We start from the raw sequence: 20,167 nt of genomic DNA, 5'->3' as shown, positions 1-20,167 counted from the left end.
TTCTGCCCCAGCTGGGTGCCTGCCCTGCCCAGCAGCTCCATTATAATTTCTCTCAGCCTTGGCTCAATCCCAGCCAGGTGAGAGGAATGTGAACTCAGCTCTGCTCCACCACTGCCAGTGGATGCAGGTTTTAATTAAGTGCATCACTGATGAAGGGCAGGATGCAGAACAACCCTGAGCAAATGTCACACTCCTTGGGACAAAAAAAAACCCCAAAAAACTGGGAGAATTCTTCTCTGAATCAACCCAGACTGGCTTGGGCTAAAACAGATGAATGAAAGTTGGAGCTTGCTGGTTTAAAAAAATCCCATTTAATTTAAAAGATGCTTTCAAAGTGTGACCCCCAGAGCCACCCTGCCTGTGCCTCACCCAAGCACTGTGCCTGTCTTGGCTTTTTGTGGTTGGTTCCACGTGAAAGGGAGTGGATATGCCATGTCTGATATTCCTGAGGACACAGATATCCAAGGGAAAATTGTAAAAATTTATTAGAACTCAGCAAAGAGACCCAGGGTCAAGGAAGCAACACAAGAATGCAATAAAATAGAGCGAGAATTAAATTACTGCAAGCAATTCCTACATCTCAAGAGCTGATGTAATGACAAAATCATAGGCATGCACCAGCATTACACAGAAGTTAAGACTGATAATACATCTTCATCTTTAATTTCTCTTAGATTTACTCATCTAAGTGAGCAAAAGCTTGGAATTTGGCCCAGACCAGGATCCCAAGCCAAGAAAACCTCAGGCTCTGGAGCTCCGTGGCTCTCAGCTGTGCATTTTGCACTCTGCAGGAGACGGGATGGAGGGTGAGGAAGATGAGAAACCCTTCCCCAAAATCCCTCCCAGGGCTCATTCTCAGACCTCTTCCACTCCCTCCTTGCTCTCCTCTTGCCCGTTTCCCACCCCTATGATGGTGCTCACATGGGTCTTATGTCGAGGGAAGAGATGAGGATCTGACTCTGTATTTTAGAAGGCTTGATTTATTATTTTATGATATATATTACATTAAATGCTATACTAAAAGAATAGAAGAAAAGGTTTCATCTCAGAAGGCTGGCTAAGCTAAGAATAGAATGGAAAGAATAAATTACAAAGGCTCTGTCCCAGACTCTCTGTCCGAGCCAGCTGACTGTGATTGGCCATTAATTACAAAAAACCACATGAGCCAATCACAGATGCATCTGTTGCATTCCGCAGCAGCAGATAACCATTGTTCATATTTTGTTCCTGAGGCCTCTCAGCTTCTCAGGAGGAAAAAAAATCCTAAAAAATAGATTTTTCATAATATATGTCTGCTATACACCCCCAAGTGCCTCTCCTGGAATGAATCACCCCTGAGGATGAGGAGCCCTGGGAGGGGCACAGGGATGATCCTGGTGGGGATTTTAGGGCTCCACATCACCAGCCAGGCCTCCAGGGCTTGGGATGCCTTCCATGAGGAGAAAACTTCCAGGGTGAACTCCAGAGAGAAAACAGACTTCAAATTAGGTTTGGGGTTTCAAGAAGAAGGAGTGGATGAGCTTGTTTTATTGGGTAATATCTGAAAGGCTGCAGGGCTGGAGGGCTGAAATATGTGCTGCTCCTTTCCTTGACAAATGGTTCATATTTCCTTCAGAGTTGAGTTTCTGCCAACAGCTCCTGTACCACAGGGTTAAACTTCAAAACACAGAGCAGGAAAAAATGGGGGTTTGGTGGTTCCTTGAAGACCTATAAAACACATGCCAAAATCCACCCATGAATGAAGTTCTTGAGCACTTTGTTCCTCTGAAAATTCATCCAATATCTGCACAAACCTGGGCTTGAGCACAGCCAAGGGAGCCATTGCTATCATTTGATAACTAATGATAAGCCCTTTATCCCAGCAGGGATTGAGAGGATCAGGAGTGAGATGGGTTCTGAGGATGCTGGTTTGAACCCTAACCTGACTGCTGACCCCAGAGCTGAGGAGAGCCTGAGATTTACAGCTCACAGCACTCAGGATGAGCCTTTTGTCTTTGGAGGGATGGGGTTTAATCTTAACTGCAGGGTTCTGTGGTCAGGCCTGGAAACGGCTCCTAAACCTGGAGCTGTGATGGCCTCATTGTCCTGGGGGGTGACACAGCCCAGGGACACCAGCCCTTGGCCTGAATCCACATCCAGCCCCTCCAAGGTGCAGATCCCTGCCAGCACAGGTGGCTCTGCTCCCTGAGGTGTCCCCCAGCCCTGCAGGGCCCATGAGAGCTCCAGGTCCATCCCCTCCTGCTCCCTGAGGTGTCCCCCAGCCCTGCAGGGCCCATGAAAGCTCCAGGTCCATCCCTTCCATCCCCTCCTGCTCCCTGAGGTGTCCCCCAGCCCTGCAGGGCCCATGAGAGCTCCAGGTCCAGCCCTTCCATCCCTCCTGCTCCCTGAGGTGTCCCCCAGCCCTGCAGGGCCCATGAGAGCTCCAGGTCCATCCCCTCCTGCTCCCTGAGGTGTCCCCCAGCCCTGCAGGGCCCATGAGAGCTCCAGGTCCACCCCTTCCATCCCTCCTGCTCCCTGAGGTGTCCCCCAGCCCTGCAGGGCCCATGAGAGCTCCAGGTCCACCCCTTCCATCCTCTCCTGCTCCCTGAGGTGTCCCCCAGCCCTGCAGGGCCCATGAGAGCTCCAGGTCCATCCCCTCCTGCTCCCTGAGGTGTCCCCCAGCCCTGCAGGGCCCATGAGAGCTCCAGGTCCATCCCCTCCTGCTCCCTGAGGTGTCCCCCAGCCCTGCAGGGCCCATGAGAGCTCCAGGTCCACCCCTTCCATCTCCTCCTGCTCCCTGAGGTGTCCCCCAGTCCTGCAGGGCCCATGAGAGCTCCAGGTCCACCCCTTCCATCTCCTCCTGGTCCCTGAGGTGTCCCCCAGCCCTGCAGGGCCCATGAGAGCTCCAGGTCCATCCCTTCCATCTCCTCCTGGTCCCTGCCCTGTCCCAGTGTCACACCCTGACTCAGCCCTTCCTCCCTGTGCCTCCCAGGCTCCCTCAGCCCAGTTTGGGGTCCCCAGGTCCCCATTTTGAGCCCAAAGCTGTGATTCCCCGGCCCACAGCCGCTGCTCCCTCTGCAGCCATCCCCAAATGAGCCCCTGTGGCCCCAGCACTGAACGTCACCCACCTGAGGCTGATTGTCCCCAAATGCACCCAAATTCACAGAGCACTCCTCAATAAATGCCTTCCCCTCCTCTGTGGTATTTTTATAAGCTGCATCTCAAGTGCCTTTCTGGTGCATCCTGCCATGCAGAATGAAGGAACACCAGACATGGATATAACACTGCAACAGATGCTCCTACCACCCAAATGAATAATTTCAACATTAATTCAAAACTCTTTAGAGCAGTCAGGATGCCAACATGCAGAGGATTATCAGCCAAGGGAAGAGAGGTTTAATGTATGTAGGTAAAGGGAAATTTGGTTTTTGTTAGCGCCAATGAACTGAGTTCCTATAGGTCAAACCTACAGCAGGTGTTTCCTACAGAAAGGTGGACGTTTTATCTCCATTTTGATATGCAATGCTAATTCCTGTAAATGCCATTAGTTTTGGTGCCCTAACCAAATTAATCCCAGTTCACATTCAGCAATCAAACCTTTTCCATCAGATGCTGGGAGCTAAAGAGGTAATCGAGTGCCATCAGTGGCTTGACAGGGTTTGGAGCCTTGGGGATGGAGCCCTGCTGGAGCCAGCCTGGTGCCTGATGGAGGAGCTCCCTGCTGCTCCCCAAATCCCAAAATCAACACTCTGGGGAGCCCAGGAGTGATCCCCCTCCAGCAGGCTGCTCCTGCCTCACCCAACCTTCCCAGCAGATTATCACACTCAGATTTCTCTGAGGCCATCTCCTTTCCATTCTCCAGATCAGATAAAGAGGATGTGCTGCTTCCAGAGGATGCAAATCTCCCTCTCCTTATCCCCCTTCCCCAGCCAAGCACAAAACTCTCATTCACTGCCCATCATCCCAACACAAAGTCAGAGGAAGAATCCCTGCCAGGTGCTTCAATGGGCCCGTGTTAGATGCAGGGAGAAAGGATTCATTAACCCAAAAGGAGGGGTTTTGGTTTTATCCTGGTGCTCTGGCCAAAGGCACAGCTCCTCCACTGCCATCCCAGCTGCTTCCCCTCAATTCCAGACAAATTTCTTCATCCCAGCAATCTGTGGAGTGACCCAAGCTGGAGGAAGAGTGAGGCACAAGGGCACTCCCTGCCCTTGTGTTTGATGGGGATCAGAATTGCAAAAGTGATTTTGGTTATTGGCTGCTGTCAATCAATGACAGCCCCAATTACAACGACAGCAAAGGGAGCACGTGGCCACCAATAAATTTACAGGGATTGATTTTCACATACCAGCACAGCAATAATGCAAACTCCCATCCAAGGAGCCCTTATTAGCCAGGCAGGCTATGCAGCAGTAAAACACAAAATTGCACTGAACAGGAATGTAATCCCCACGGACCTTCTCCTTCCCCACTACATTTTAGTTCAACATCGATCTTTTTATGTTGAACAAACACATCATGAGGCTGAAATGAGATAGGTGGATTCATCTTGAGCCTTTTTCTGCTTAAAAAAAAAAAGAAATAAATGTCTAGGAACAAGGTGAGAGAGCCCTGTAATTACTGCTCCAGGATTCATTTCATTCATTTGCAATGCAGCTCCCTCCTGACCTTCCTGCAGACACAGCACAGCACCAGCCTGGCTTACTCCACCTCCAGTGGGGCAGCAAGTTTCAGGGCACTGGAGTGAACTGCAGCTTGAGAACCTTGAGAACTTTGAGAACCTGCAGTTTTTATTGCTGATGTTACCTGGTTTTGCTCAGTATCCCTTGCCCCTCATCCTTTCTCACAGCATCACCCCAGGAAACAGCTCTAGGTACAGGGGCAGAGGGAGCTGCAGGAAGGAGAGGGCCCTGGTTTTCACCCACAGAACCCTGGGGAACAGCTGGAACACCACATTTGTCTGCAGTTCTGCAGCACTGAGCTGCAGCTCACAGGTCCTGGCAGGGCAGGGAGGATGAGGCACCTTGCTGGCCCTCAGTGACAACAAAATGCACTCAGGTCCCACTCACTGCTCAGCTCCTGCTTGGCTCTCAAACTGCCCAAATATCAGCAGGTACTGAGGAGGAGGATGGGGACAGTACAGATCCAGCTGCTGACATCTCCCAGCAATGATTGCAGTGAGGCAGGTCCCAAGGATTTTGGTATCCTGTTTTAATGCTCCAGAGAGTGAATTCATCAGGAACAAGAAAAGCAGCAAACCCTAGAAAGCACCAGACATTTCTAACCTGAGTGACAAGCACTGAGCACTGTCACAGACATCTTTTATGAAAAATCCTTTCCTTAGGATTTTTCCTCCTGAGAAGCTGAGAGGCCTCAGGAACAAAATGCAAACAATGGTTATCTGCTGCTGTGGAATGCAACAGGTGCATCTGGGATTGGTCTCATGTGGTTGTTTCTAATTAATGGCCAATCACAGTCAGCTGGCTTGGACACAGGGCCCGAGCCACAAACCTTTGTTATCATTCATTCTTTTCTATTATATTCTTAGCTAGCTTTCTGATGAAACCTTTTCTTCTATTCTTTTAGTATAGTTTTAATGTAATATATATCATAAAATAATAAATCAGCCTTCTGAAACATGGAGTCAGATCCTCGTTTCTTCCCTCAACCTGAGACCCCTGTGAACACTGTCACAGAGCACTGCAGGACTGGAACATAGTGACAAACACAGAGGGGCTGGTGGCCCTGGAGCAGCCTCAGCATCCCTGAAGGGTCACGGTGCTGGATTTGAAACTGGATGGGTTTCAAACCATGTTTGCCTCATTCTGCAGCTCCAATTACTGCAGATTCCAGAGCAGACAAAGCCTTGGTGCCCTTGCTGCCCAAACCCAGCCCAGCTCACCCAGCACTGCCACTGAAGCACCAAACCAGGACACGCTGCCAGGATGGGACTCCTGCTCATTCCCACCCCTGCCCAAGGTGTTTTTATAACCAGCACATCCCCACACTGCCCAAGGCAGGAACGATCCCCTCCTGCCCCAAACAGCCCCAAACAGCCCCAGCAGAGCCCTCCTGCAGCCCTGGGGTGTTTGTGGGCACAGCCAGGGCTCTTTCCCCTCTCAGGACCTGCAGAGCTGAGCCAGGGATCCATCAGACCCAGCAGCACAGCATCCCTCTGCAGCAGAGGGAACAGGCTTTATTTTAAGTAGAGCAATCCTTTCTTTTGTCACTGAAGTGGCGTTTTAAAATGTCTCTCTTGTAAATGTGCCAAAAATAAGAGCATAATTTATTCATTTCCTCTATGTGCATTTTGTTCCTGGTTATCTTTCCAACTCCTTGACTGCTGTGAAAAGTTAAAAAAGGGAAGAAAAGGAAAAAAGCAACTCTAAAGGTTAAAACTTTGTGCCAATTTCAGCTTCTACATACATTAGAGCAGTGTATTTTTCATTCATTCCTCCTGGTGACATTTCAAGCTTTGTTACAAATCAATCAGCATTTCCAAAAGCATTTGGAGAAGCAGGAAACTATAGTGGCTACAAATCCTACAACATCTATTATTCTTGCTATTTCACTCGTTCGGATGAAAAACATTTCAAAGGTTATTTTAAAAGAAGCAAGGATTTGTCTGAAGTTTCAGGACAGACAAAAGACTTCTGTGCCATGTTTCAGCAGCAGAATAAACTTTAGCAATATACACAGAATTTATTTCATCATGAATTTGGTCAAGCATTCAAAAGGATGGAGCCTGGAAGAGAGGGAAGAGATACAAATAAAGCAGCTCTGTGTGATGTGGAAATACTGGGAAATAGGCAATGTACCTAAAAGTCATAAAAGGCAGATTTAAAGTGGAGGTTCTGGAAGCTTCCTTCAGTGTGGTGTTTATCACCCAAAGCCACAGAATCATTAAGGATGAAAAAACCTTCAGGGTCATCAAACCCAACCTTCACACCACACCTCAAAGTGCTGCATCCACTTTTTAAACACTTTTAGTGAGGTGACTCCAGCCCTGCCCTGTGCAGCCCATTCCAATGCTCAACCAGTTCTTTCAGTTTTTTTCCTGATACCCAACCTGAACCTCAGAACCAATTAATTGCAGTGCCCAAGGAAGGAGCAGCTCAGCTCCTGCCAGCCCAGTGCTGTGCCAGGGGTGTCCCTGGCAATCCAGCCCAGCTGGGTTCCCTTCCCAAGGCACCAGTGCCAGGTGTCCTGTGGGATGGGACACGGGGCTGCCCTCAGCCTGGAGGGCACCTCCATGGGCACAGCCTGCCTGGGTTCCATCAGGGAACAATTGCCACTGTTTGTGTGGGAAACTCGAGGGGAACAACCACCAGTCAGGATCAGAGAGGGAACTGTGCCTGGGAGAGGACAAGGAGGAGGAAGAAACCCTCAAACCCTGCTAGCCTGGAAAGCCCTTGCTGCCATCCCCCCATCATGTACCCACTTTGTGCCCAGCCAGGCTGAGCAAACCCAGCAGCCCTGGAGACAAGGCAAACCCCTCCCCAGATGACACATCTCCTGGTTTTGCCCAGCCCCAGGCCAGCAGAGAGCAGCTGGAATCCCTCTGTGCCCAGCCTGGCAGCAGAGCACGGGAGCAGGACAGAGGCGCCACAGGATGGACCAGCTCCAGCTCACAGCTGTCACTCCTGGTTACCATCATGCCAAAGGAGAGGGAAATCCAGGCCTCAGAGTGACATTGTGCTGTGTCTGGAGTCTGGGCAGCGCCAGGGATGAGGCTGAGAGGCTCCTTTGGCCCGGGTGATGAGCAGCTCTTCCTCATCTCCCGTTTGCTGCCGGGGTCTGTGTACAGATCCCAAACAGGCCAGGACTGCTGGGAACTGCCTTGAGCTGTTGGATTTTCCAGCATCAGCCTCATTCCACGGGTATGGCAATGGGAAGATGCCAGCAGCTCACATCCCAGGCAGCAGACACAGAACTCAATGTCACAACTCACTTTAAAAGTTTTTTGACCAATCCCACAAAGCAAAAGCCCATTGACAGCATTTCTATCCAACCACTATAAGCACAGGTACCTGTGGTTAAACAATGCTTGATTATTTCAAATACAATACCTGCTTGTAAGCCTTAAAACACAATGCACAGAGCTCCATTATTAAGCTTACAACTCCCTAATATCTCACTAGATAAACTTTTCTGCAGCTTAGGGAGTTATTCTAGACAAGCGTTAATACACAGACCATTGTTCTATTTGTTCTTGCCTTTCTACATTTTACAGATTTTTTTCTGCAAAAATGTTCTACATTTAGGAGGGAAGTAAAGGCAAAAATCTTATGAAATTACATTACCCCACATTCTTTTCTTCTGACCAATCTCATGGCTGCTGCTTAGCTCCAGTCACAGTTTCGCTGTTTCTGCCCTTTGCAGCTTTCCCAAACCCCTCTGATTTTGTGGATTCCCACAGGCTCCCCAGGCCAGGCTGGGATGGAGCTGCCCCAGCCCCAGGGGGAGATGGATAATGAGTGTTAAAGTGACACAAGGTCGCACAGCAGAGCTTTGGGCTGGAAATGCCAATTCTGGGCATTCTGTACATGTACAAGGGCCCCAGCCCTGTGCAGCTCCTTCAGCCACTGGGATGGTTCTTAAACACCCACAGACAGATATTGCTGTGGAAATCAAAAAGTTCTGCTTCCAGCATTCTCTAACCTGTCCAAATGGATCTCTCACATCCCAGGCTGTCTTTGCCTCTCACCCAAACTCAAATGAGGAAGAAATTCCACTCTGCACCTCATGCCCCAACAGGAGGGTCTCCCTGACCCTTTTGGCTCTTTAGTCCCTGTGTAAATCACTTTAAATCAATTCTAACTCCATTTTCCTTTGCAGAATTCATCCATGAAGTAATGAATGAGAGTAAAACTAGCCATCAAACTTTGCTCAATCACACTCTGACAAATTTAAATTAAATCTCCTTCTGCTCATACCTTTGCCTGGGATTCTTTAGGCAACAGGAGTCACTCATCTGTGGCACAAGGTATGGGCACAGCTGAAGCAGCTCCACCACCAGCAATGGGCAAAATAATAATAACTCATGGTTGGGAGAAAAGCTAGAAATTTAAAAACTCTGCACAGATGCCTCTAGCAGGTTCCTGCTTGTCTTTATGGTTTCATCAGAGCTATTTTCTGTTCCAGGATGTTATATTTGTAATATTTTTTTTATTATGTAGGAAACAGCTTATTTGATCAATTTGCCCTATTTTTTCTGTTCATGAATTTAGTGGGAGGTTAATCATTTCCCTGGGTTTACTAGAAATTACCTGCCAGATATAATTGCAGTAAATAAAACTCTCTCTGGCGCTCAGGCTCGTGTGGCCCAGAACAAATGCCTGCAATTACTGCATTTGTGGAGCAGGAGCTCAGCAGAGCAGGAACACGGGCAAGGAAATTAGTCTGGGCTCTTAAAAGGCACCTGAGGACTGCAAGCACAGCTCCCTGGCAGCTGGTCAGCAAATCCCCATGGATGCTGTGCCGATGCTGCCTGGCTGTGCTGGCACTGCCCTGTGCTGCTCCCTGCACATCCCTGTGCTGGCAGCAGGCATGGCACTGCCAGGCCTCCACCAAGGGCTCAGAGGCTGCTCAGTGCCCCTTGAGCCTTCCCACACCCAGCACAGCTCTGGCATTTCCCTTGAATTTACTCTTTTCTGCCATAGCTTGAGCTGCCTCAGCCGCTCTGCTCAATCCCTCCTGCCTCTGCCACTTGTTGAGAGCTCTGGCTCGCACAGACACCTCTGAAAAATGCTCAGGTTATGCTTAAATCCTGCAGGGAGGGCTGGGCAGGGGCCCAGGGCACCCCAAAATCCGAGGAAAAGCTGCATTTGTGCCTCCAGCCTCTGCTGTCCCTCAGGACCCTCAGATCAGCTCTGATGGGTGGGGGCAGCAATGGATATTATGGAAAAATGGTTAAATGAGGAATTTTTGCTTATTAAAAAAAAAAGGCATTTCTTTGGGAAACATGCCCCTGCATTTCTCTCAACACTGAGCAGTGAAAGGCACACACAAGCAAGGCAATTTCCTACAGGTCCCAGTCTGCAATTAAAAAAAAAAAAATCCCTTTTAGTGTTATTCCTAATACATACTGCTTTTAGATGCTGAGCAGAGTGACTGGGAAATACTCAGTGTTCTTTATTGACTTCCTAAAGCAAAAGCCTCCAAATCCATCCCCCAGCAAGAGGCATCTCTGAGGTTACAGATCCCTGCACTCCCATTGCAATCATCCCTTTCACATTAAAAAATAATGAGCTTCATCTCATTTGCAGATCCTTAAAAGCACCGAACGCTGTGGTCACTTGGCAATGGGAGCATCTCATAAATAGTAAATGAAAGCAGAGCTCTCTTACCTTCCCCAGCAGCAGGGCTGGGAGCTGGGCAGTCCCACAGGGCAGCAGGGTCCTTTCAGGGGCTCTCATTGCAGAATGGCTGAAATTCCTGCCCAGGGAGGCTGACAGAGGGTTCTGCAGGACATTGGAAATGTTTGTTTCACTATTCCCATCTTGAGAAACCTCTCTGTAAATGCAATGCTTTCTCGCAGTGGAGAAGTGCCAGAGCTCCTGGTAAAACCCAAATCAGTCATTTTTATGGGGAACCTGCACAAACGCCTGTTTCACCAAAGAGGGAATTTGGGAAGCATCTACAGCTAAGCAGAACAGAGCAGCTCGCTGAAATGGGTGCCTAAAGGCAGCTGCAACCAGAGAAATGAGATCTATAATACGAGGCTTTGCCAAAAAAATAGACTTCTCTGTTTTCCCCCCTCTTCCTAATATACTTGTGCACTTTCTTTTGTAATAAAACCTCCCTAGAACAGGCAGTCCCTCATTATAGATGTGTGTGTTGTGCCAAAGCTGTGGTCCAGCAGTGAGGTTACTGCAATAATGCGCTCAGGACATCAAGAATAAACCTTTTTTTTTTTTTCTTTTTTTAAATAAATCCATAAGTCTAAAAGGCCTTTAAAATTTAGTATATATGAAACCAATTGAATTTTATAGGAGCAGGGTGTATAGGAGCTGCTCCTGCAGCCATCTTATCATTCCTCAGCGAGGGATAATGCCCTGTTAAGTGCTAGTAAATGCTTTAAAGAGGGATGATGCCCTGTTAAGTTCTAGTAAATGCTTTAAAACACACAGGAAACTCACAGATATTTTACCGTTCTGTTGGGTTTCACCTTGGCCAGTGCTCTGGCATTTCTCATGTACAACCAGGGCCACTCTTGGCTTCCTGGCATGGGCTCCCAGGTCAAAAGCAGAGGGTTTGGGTGGGGTTTCAAAAGCAGAGGGTTTGGGCAGGGTTTTGGCAGGAACCTGGTGTGTGGGTGCTCAGTGACCCTGCTGGGATGCTGGACAGTCACCCCAGGGGATGGAATGGGATGGGTTTTAAGGTCCCTTGTCACATTCACATTCTCTGGAAAAATCCCCTCACCCAGGATTTTTCTCCTGGGAAGCCTCAGAGAAAAAGGAAAACAATAATTGTCTGATTTGCTTCTCCTGTGTTTTGTTGCTTTGGAATGTGTTTGGAGATTGTTTACCCACAGGTGATTGTTTCATTGGTTTCATGTGAGTTGTTTTGACTCTTTGGCCAATCAGGGCCAAGCTGTGTCAGGACTCTGGACAGAATCACGAGTTTTCATTATTATCTTTTTAGCCTTCTGTCTGTATCCTTTCTGTATTCTTTAGTATAGTTTAGTATAGCATTCTTTAACATAATATAGTATCATAAAATAATGAATTAGCCTTCTGAGAACATGGAGTCAGATTCACCATTCCTCCCTGCCACAGGGGTCCCTGTAAATACAATATTCCCTCCCATCCCAAACCGTTCCATGGTCCAATATCAGCCTCTGCCATGGATGGGGATGGGGGGATGCTGAAACACAACACAGCCATCACTGGTGGGCTGTGAAGTGTCTCTATGCCCTGGAATCAAACCATAAAAACCTCAGTAAAAGCTGGAGCAGGGCAGGAGCTGCAGGGGCTGCAGGGAGCTGGGGACAGCCAGGGGCTCCAAGGGCGCCTCTGCTCTGGGATTCAGCAGCACAGCCCTGCTCTGCACTCATTCCTGGAGCATTATCTGCAACCAGCACATTCCCTTTGACTGACTTCACCTCATGGAAAAAAACCTTCTAAGAGTTCCTGCTGCTTTTACAGAATACTTGTATTTATTTAGTAAAATAATTGGAAATCTGTTTGTTGGTTGGGTACAAAGGCATTTCCTAAGGCCCATGTTCTTAAAGTGGGATGAGAACAGCCCCAGAACCTGTCTCTCACAGTTTCTACTGTGTCAGGAGCTGCACGAAAATGAACCATTGTTTTAAATTACTATGGCTGAAAGAACCCATATTTTTGTTGTCAAAATCTTAAATTGACTCTGCCACAACACTCCATATGTTCTGTTGCCCTAGATTAAAAGATCAGATAAATTCTAATTTCTGCAGCTGGGGTTGTGTCCCTCCAGCTGCCCTTTGGAAGGGCTGTGCTCCAGCCTGGGAGCTGCTCTGGCAGAGCTGCCAGGACATCACACAGAGCAGGAGCAGGGGGACAGGGGAGAGGTGGCTCAGAGGCTTTGTCCTCCATGCTCAGTAACACGGGGAAGAGGCTGTGCACATGGTATTTAGCTCAATTTGCAGCCTGGGCTGTGTGAATGGCAGTTTGATAACCTTGGCTGGTGGGATGTGGTGGGAGCAGGGGATGGAGGCAGGGATGAGGGTGCAGGGACCATCCTGTCCTGCCACATGAGCAAAGCTCAGGCCCTGCTGCACGTCTGCAACCTCTGGTTCCAGCAGGAGCTGAGTTATGCTCAGCATGGCAGGAGAGCCCATCCATCCAATCTCCTCCCTGTGAGAGCAGCAGAATCACAAAATCCCAGAATGGTTTGGATTGGAAGGACCCCAAATCCCACCCAGTGCCACCCCATCCAGGCAGGGTCACCTCCCACTGTCCCAGGTGCTCCAGCCCCAGTGTCCAGCCTGGCCTTGGGCACTGCCAGGGATCCAGGTGTCACTGTGATGTTTTATGAAAAATCCCTTTGCCAGGATTTCTTTGCCTGGGAAGCTTCAGCTTCTCCATGTTTTGCTCCTCTGGAATGTGATTTGGAGAATCGTTCACCCAGCATGTGAATTGGTTTTAATTAATGGCCAATCACAGCCAGCTGTGTCAGGACTGGTCAGTGATGAGTTTTTATTATTCATTCCTTTCTAGCCTTCTGATGTCTCATTTCTTTTTCTTTAGTACAGTTTTAGTATATCGTTTTCTTATAATATAATATCATAAAATAATAAATCAGCCTTCTGAGAACTTGGGGTCAATTCTCATCTCTCACCTCATCCTGGGGATCCTTCCAACAACACCCCAACATCCAGGGGCAACTACAGCTGCTCTGGGCAGCAAGAGAGAAACACTTTTGATCTTTCTGATTCAACACTCCATAACCCCAAGGCTTGGGGTCCCCTGAAGCCATACAGGGCAATGGAGAGCAGTGGGTGTTGGGCTGAGGCTCTGTCCCAGCCAGGTGGGATGAGCTGGAATTGCTGAGATTCCCTTTGGGAGGAAACCATCACTGCTACTGCTCATGGAAATCTCACACACAGCTCTGCACTCACTGCTGAGTGCATCCTCAAACATTCCTTCTCAAAACAGGTGTGGAAGGAAGGGAAAATTCCTACAAAGGAGCAAGGAAAAAAATTCCTACAATGGAGAAAGGAGGAAGAAAATTCCTACAAGGGAGCAAGGAGGAAAATTCCTACAAAGGATCAAGGAAGAAAATTCCTGCAAGGGAGCAAGGAGGAAAATTCCTACAAAGGAGCAAGGAAAAAAATTCCTACAATGGAGCAAGGAGGAAAATTCCTACAACGGAGCAAGGAGGAAAATTCCTACAAAGGAGCAAGGTCCTTCCATGCAAGGAGCACGGCAGGGTCTCGCTGTCACCACTCCAGGAGCTCCCTGAGCTCTTCCCTCCCTCCATCCCCAGCCCTGGGTACCATCAGCCTCCCCCAGTGCCTGCCCAGGCACCCTCAGGGCTCCCCCTGCCCCAGGCACACAGGATGCAGCTCAGCTGATTGATCTGTGCTCTGGACAGGGGGAGGCTGCCATGTGGAGCTCAGGGAAGCAATCATGCACCTGAACATCTCCAGGTGCTCTGGGGACGTTCTGGCTCCATCCTCCTGTCCAAGCAGCTTCTCAGGGTTTGTGCAGGGGAAAAACAAGGCCAGGAAAACAGCACAGCAAGGATGTGAGATCAGGTGTTGTGCAGCTGAGTACACCATTCAGTTTTACAGCACTCACGTGGTACCTGCTCTTCACAGAAACAATCCTGGTCAACTTTTCTGGGTGATTTTAATTTTCATGGAGAATGGGTTGGGTTGGACCTCTCAGATCATCTCATTCCACCCCCCTACCATTTTCCTCTGACTAATTAAAAAATTATTCATTGGTATCAAACCACCCCATCCAACCAGGTTTGCAAGACTCAGCTGAGTATTGATAATTTATTTGTGTTTATGTAGGACACCCAGCAGTAACACTGACATTTCTAATGTGTTTGGAGCATTAGACAAACAGAGGGATTTTTGCCTGCTTAGCACTACACATTATGCATCTGTCCTACACTGTGCCAGCTTTCCCTGCTGCTGGATTTTCACAGTGGTAGGAAATAACAGGGATAAAGGGATTAAAAAGCAATGATTTTCAGTAAAGCCTTATAGGACATGTCTGCTATGATCTCAGCTTACTTGTCTTCTCTACACCACTAAAACACTCTCATAGTAGACAGATTTATGGCTTAAATGCAGACAAGTGTGTGAAATAAATATTTTGCTTATAGCTTCCACACCCTTTCAAACGTTCCCTGTGATTATAATGGCTTCTGAAGTCTCTTTCCAAGGGGGTGATTTGCAGTTCAGAAGTTAAAATCAGGGCCCTCCTCTGGCCCCGGTGCCAGCTAAAGGTCATGATTGAAGCGTGGTGTTTAGCAATTCCAAATAATTGTATCCAGACTTCAAACACGCCGGGCTTTGTCACAGCTGCCACACAAGGTCAGGCTGAATTTCAATTCTGTTTATCTTTGTATTAATAGAGCTACAGCTCATGTGAAATACAGTGCTCAGGGCAGTGGCTGAGCTTCCTCCCAGGCAGAAAGGCCATGGGGGCTCTGGGGACTGAGAGACTTTATCCTGGCAGGGGAGGGAAATTCAAAGGCTGTGAGCCCTCATTTCACAGAGAGGAGCAGTTTCACTGCTCAGCTGAGGTGTCGCAGATATCTTTTCATTAAAAATCCTTTCCTTAGGATTTTTTTCCTCCTGAGAATCTGAGGGGCCTCAGGAACAAAATGTAACCAATGGTTATCTGCTGCTGTGGAATGCAACAGGTGCATCTGGGATTGGTCTCATGGGCTTGTTTCTAATTAATGGCCAATCACAGTCAGCTGGCTCAGACTCTGTCTGAGACACAAACCTTTGTTATCATTCTATTCTATTCTATTCTATTCTATTCTATTCTATTCTATTCTATTCTATTCTATTCTATTCTATTCTATTCTATTCTATTCTATTCTATTCTATGCTATTCTATTCTATTCTATTCTTAGCCAGCCTTCTGATGAAATCTTTTCTTCTATTCTTTTAGTATAGTTTTAATGTAATACATATCATAAAATAATAAATCAGCCTTCTGAAACATGGAGCCAGATCCTCATTTCCTCCCCCATCCTCAGACCCCTGTGAACACTGTCACACTGAGGCTGTGCCCGTGTGTGTGTGACAAACCCAACCACTGAACCAACCCCTCCAGGCTGAGAAAACTCCAGGTTCCCCCTGTGGCAGCTCCCTGTGTGTCCATGCCAGCCCAGGGATGTGAGCTCCAGGAACTGCCACCCCCCCCGCACACAGGGGACAAGCTCACAATGGAAATGATTTCTGTAAAACAGATTTACCACTGTACCTGCCCCAAAGGGTCCTGCCCAGCCCCAGCACACACATAATATATTCATTAACACACACAGGGCTCCAAATCCCCACTGCACCACTGACCGTGAGCACGAGGGTTTTGTTGCACATCGCTGATTCCTTAAATGAAATGGATTTTCAGCCCCCACGTGGGGGAAGGACAGAGCAGCTGCTTTACCTGCTTCACCTTGATGCTGCTTTTTCCTGAGCACAAACCTTTGCCCTTCACGCTGCTCTCTGCTGAGCCCAGCCTCAGAGCAGGCAGGAGGCAGTAAAGGATGGGCTTGCTGTGCTTGGGCTTTCAAACCTGTCACTATGCAGCAAACACACAGCCAAGATATTCAATATGTAAGTTTACGTGCTGCAGAGGAATTTCATTTATTTCACACCAAATCAGGAAACAATCCTCAAACCACAATCACTGGGATGTGAAATCCAATGTTAATGCACAGAAATACTGAGCTAAAAAGATCTTGGTTCGCCCAAAGAACACCCAATTAGGGATTTCTCTCTGCAGAGCAGATCTGTGGAGCTACAGATGTCAGCTCAATTCCTCATCAGGTCCAGGAATTCCCAAGGTAATTTCACACTAAGAAGGTTTCAACAAGCCAGACACAGGATAAAATACGTAAAAAGAAATAAATATACTTGAAAAGGAAACTCTTAAAAATACTTGAAAAGAACAATATTTAAATATTGAAAAGAATTCAATGTCAAAGAATGACATGGTCAAAATGCAGTGGAGAGCTAAGGGTGAGAAAAGAGGGCCAGAGCTGGTTTTTGAGCTGGGCATAGGGGAAGCAGCAGCTGAGGGGGTGGCAAGAAAGAACTCTCTGCTGCCCAGAGAGGCTCCTTCGCATCCTGCTGATGAGGAATGGCAAATCCTGAGCTCAGCCTAACCTGGCAGAGCTGCCCTGTCTGTGCAGCACCCTGCTTTAGGGGGGCTGGGAACAGCAGGGGCTTGACTGGAGCCAGGGCAGCATCACCTGTGCCATCAGGAGATGCACAGAGATGTTCCCGTGGCTGTTCATGCACCAGCACATGACGGGACTGGGCTGGACAGGAGCTTCATGCTCCGTGTGTCACCACATTTATCCTGCAATAAACGCAAATGGTGTGCTCACAACGAAACTCCCCAATTGTCTTTAAGGAGCTTTGGCTTTCTAAGAGGCTTTGGGGGGTTCCTTGCAAAGTGATGAAATGAGATTAGTCCCTCCTAATGAAACATTCACACGACAGATCATTTGGGGAAACACACATCAACCACAAGGAAAAGCTTCCCAATTCATAATGCATGAGAGAAGTGGGATGGAATAGAGTGTGAAATGCCTGACCTGCTTTAGGAACACTGCTGGGTGTCATTTTAGCTCCTTATTGTACAATTCCCCACATAAAACCACCCAGATGTTCCCATCTGCCTCCTAGCAGGAAGGGAGGCTGGGCCATTTCTCATGGGACACACATGGAATTTCAGGGAGCCATCCATGGGGAGAACCTTCCAGAACACAACCAAGCCTGAATCCCTGCCACTGAGGCAGCCCTGTGGGTGCTGCTGCTCCCACCCAGAGCTTTGTGCAGCCCATGCACTCGTGGGCACAGCACCTGCACTCCTCCCAGCAGTTGTGCATGCAATTATTGCACCCCCATGTAATTGGGAGTGCATTATGCAAATAGCCACTTATTGAGGTAATTTGTCATGGGCTCACACAGTTCCTGTGGGTGATTTGTGCTGTGCTGGTGCCTTTCTGAATAAATCCAGCACATTCAGGCAGCTCTGACAATCGGTGTCCACATCCAAAACCTGAGTGAGGAGGAACCTCAGCGCGCTCACCTGGCTGCCAAACAGTGTGGGCCACACTGAGAACCTGCTGGCACAACACACAGACTGCAATTCCTCCTGCTCTGTCTCACACCTCAGCGAGCATCATCCTTCTCCTCCAAAAATTGTGACTGCTCCAACCTGAGCCCACAGATTTACTCCAATCTCCAACCATCAGGAGCTGCTGCTGTGTGAACAGAGCAATATTTGTACCTCTCCAGCAGCAAGTCTCTTTAGTTTCCAGTGGTGCTCCTTCTACCTGTCACTCCCACTTGCCCCCACTCCCCAGCCTGTGTTTTGGGTGGATGGCACACGAGGATGCCCAGGCACAGCTCAGGGAAATGGATTATGCACACACTCAGGATGTTAAGCAGCTTAATGGCAGGATGTCTGCTCCAGGGAGAAAAGGCAGGGGCGTGGGTGACAGGGCACCCAGGGCTCCCTTGTTTTATTACTGAAGTTATTTAGACTCTCTTAAAGGTTTAAATTCCTGCTCCCCAAAACGCCAGGCACTGTGCAGACCCAAGCCATGGCCAGGGCAGGAACAGCAGCAAATGTCACACTCCTTTCCAGCACTTTGGGACAGAGATAAACCAGGAAAGCAGCTGAGTGTAAAGACAATGGGGGAATAAGGGGATGAAGCCAGAGGACACAGGAGGAGAGAAGATGAGAACAAACAGAAAGCCCACACAGCGGGAAATCTCCTGTTTTCCTGGGACCTTCTCTTTTACGGCTGCTTGAGCAGGGATGTTTTGGAAGAATACTCAGTTCTGCCTGACGGGAAGTAGTGGCAGAGGCTGTTCCTCAAGCAGTTCATGAAAGGTGACACAGAGAGGCAAATCCACTGCTCTTCTGCTCAGTGCAAACCCCTGTAACTGCATTAGGTCCTGCAGCATCTCCTGCTGAGCTGCTGGTACCTCACAGCCTGGGGAGGAACCCTGGCTGAGCCACCAACTCACTTGGATCCTTCCTGCAGCAAAACGCATCTGCAGCCTGTAGGAATGAAGGATGCTTTAACTCCCATCTCAACATTATTCTCATTCCTGGTGTTTTGATGTTGTGAAAACTGCCAGGAAATGAAGACACCAGCTTAAGGCTGTAAAATTTTAATGCTCGCTGTATTTCTCCTCCTTTTTTTTGTTTGCAGGGAGGGTTTAGGTCCATCACGTTTATGCCTTTCAAGGATGAAGCTACTCTGCTAAGAAAGTGAAAATAAATTCCCTGCCCCGAAACAAAGCCCTGAAGCTGTTCAAAAGGCTGGGTTTTCCAAGAGGCATCTGCTGTTGCATTATTTCCTCATCAGGGGTAAGTGATGGATGGGGAAGGAGCATCCGGAAGGATGAGAGCAGCCCCTGAGAAAGGAAAAGTGTCTTTTTGGACAACATTGATGAGTTCCTTCTGAAAATTCAATTTCCTTATGTATGAAAAACATCACTTTCACTGTTACCCAAGTGACCTTCTGGGCTCTCAGAAAAAAAATCATTGCCTCAGGAGGAAATCTGGAGCATTACTGCAAACTGTATTTGCTACGTATTTAACTTATTGTTAACTCGCATTAAAAATGTTACACCAATCTTTAAAATAATTTCCTGCGAAGGTACCACTTGAGGACATGCCTGGAGGAGGTGCTGAGCTCTGCCTGGCATGGGCAGCAGGGCCTTTGCCCCTTTGCTCAGCAAACTCTGCCCACGGGGTTGCAATGCTTTGTGCAGAGCACGAAGGTGAAGAATATCCCATGTGCTTTTGGGGATGTCAATAAAAGCATCCCAGAATTTCCATGACCTTAATAAAGGGCACAGGGATGAGGCAGCACAGCACTGCCCTGCCACAGTTTCCTTTCTGTTGGTCATGTTAATAATAAAAAATCAGGAAATAAAGATTTTACGGTAGAAGAAAAGCTGATTTTTGTATCAGTGCCACAGCTGCAGCCACAAGCACAGACTAGAACTGTACCTGAGATCCAATGTGAGGATTCAGCCAGGGCACCCTGGGAGCCAGCCAGGGAAGTGGGTGAAGCCCAAGGTCAGCAGAAGGAGAGGTGGGGAAATGTGTCCGTCAATAATTGCACACTAAGGTAAGAGGAAATGGAGACAGGACAGAAAATGGGAGAGGACAGGAAACAGAATATCTCAGAGGGCTGACACAGACAGCTTTAAATCCTCAAGTTTCAGGCTCAAATGGCCTTTATGGTTCACAGAGTTATGGAATATCCTGAGTGTGAAAGGACACACATGGATCATCCAGCCCAGCCCCTGGCCCTGCCCAGGCACCCCAAATCCCACCTGGGCATCCCTGGGAGGGTTTAACAAACCCTCCTGGAGCTCTGGGGCTGTGCCCATTCCCTGGGCAGTGCCAGCACCTCCTGGGGGTGTGAGTCCCATCCCCTTGGCTCGAGGTTTGCCTCTCCACAGAACACAGAACCCCAAATG

The 20,167-nt window shown here is 48.4% G+C and overlaps 1 protein-coding gene across 4 annotated transcripts in view; it reads right to left on the bottom strand.

Annotated features, from left to right (window-relative positions):
• LOC106629547 (uncharacterized) overlaps positions 1–10,664 on the bottom strand; it is a 121,570-nt gene extending 110,906 nt beyond the window's left edge. For 3 of the 4 annotated variants that reach the window (XM_074550319.1, XM_074550320.1, XM_074550321.1), the window contains exon 1: positions 10,329–10,664. Coding sequence is in view for 1 of the 4 variants with exons in the window: in XM_074550322.1 (XP_074406423.1) it covers positions 10,329–10,397 (69 nt within the window). In the remaining 3 variants the exon portion in view is untranslated. The remainder of the gene's footprint in view (positions 1–10,328) is intronic. The other variant, XM_074550322.1, reaches the window with a different exon arrangement.
• Between the last annotated feature and the right edge of the window lie 9,503 nt (positions 10,665–20,167).

Source organism: Zonotrichia albicollis, chromosome 12 (assembly GCF_047830755.1).
Source record: "Zonotrichia albicollis isolate bZonAlb1 chromosome 12, bZonAlb1.hap1, whole genome shotgun sequence".
In the NCBI taxonomy this organism is placed as follows: Eukaryota; Metazoa; Chordata; class Aves; order Passeriformes; family Passerellidae; genus Zonotrichia; species Zonotrichia albicollis.
This window is presented reverse-complemented; position numbering and strand designations above follow the sequence as displayed.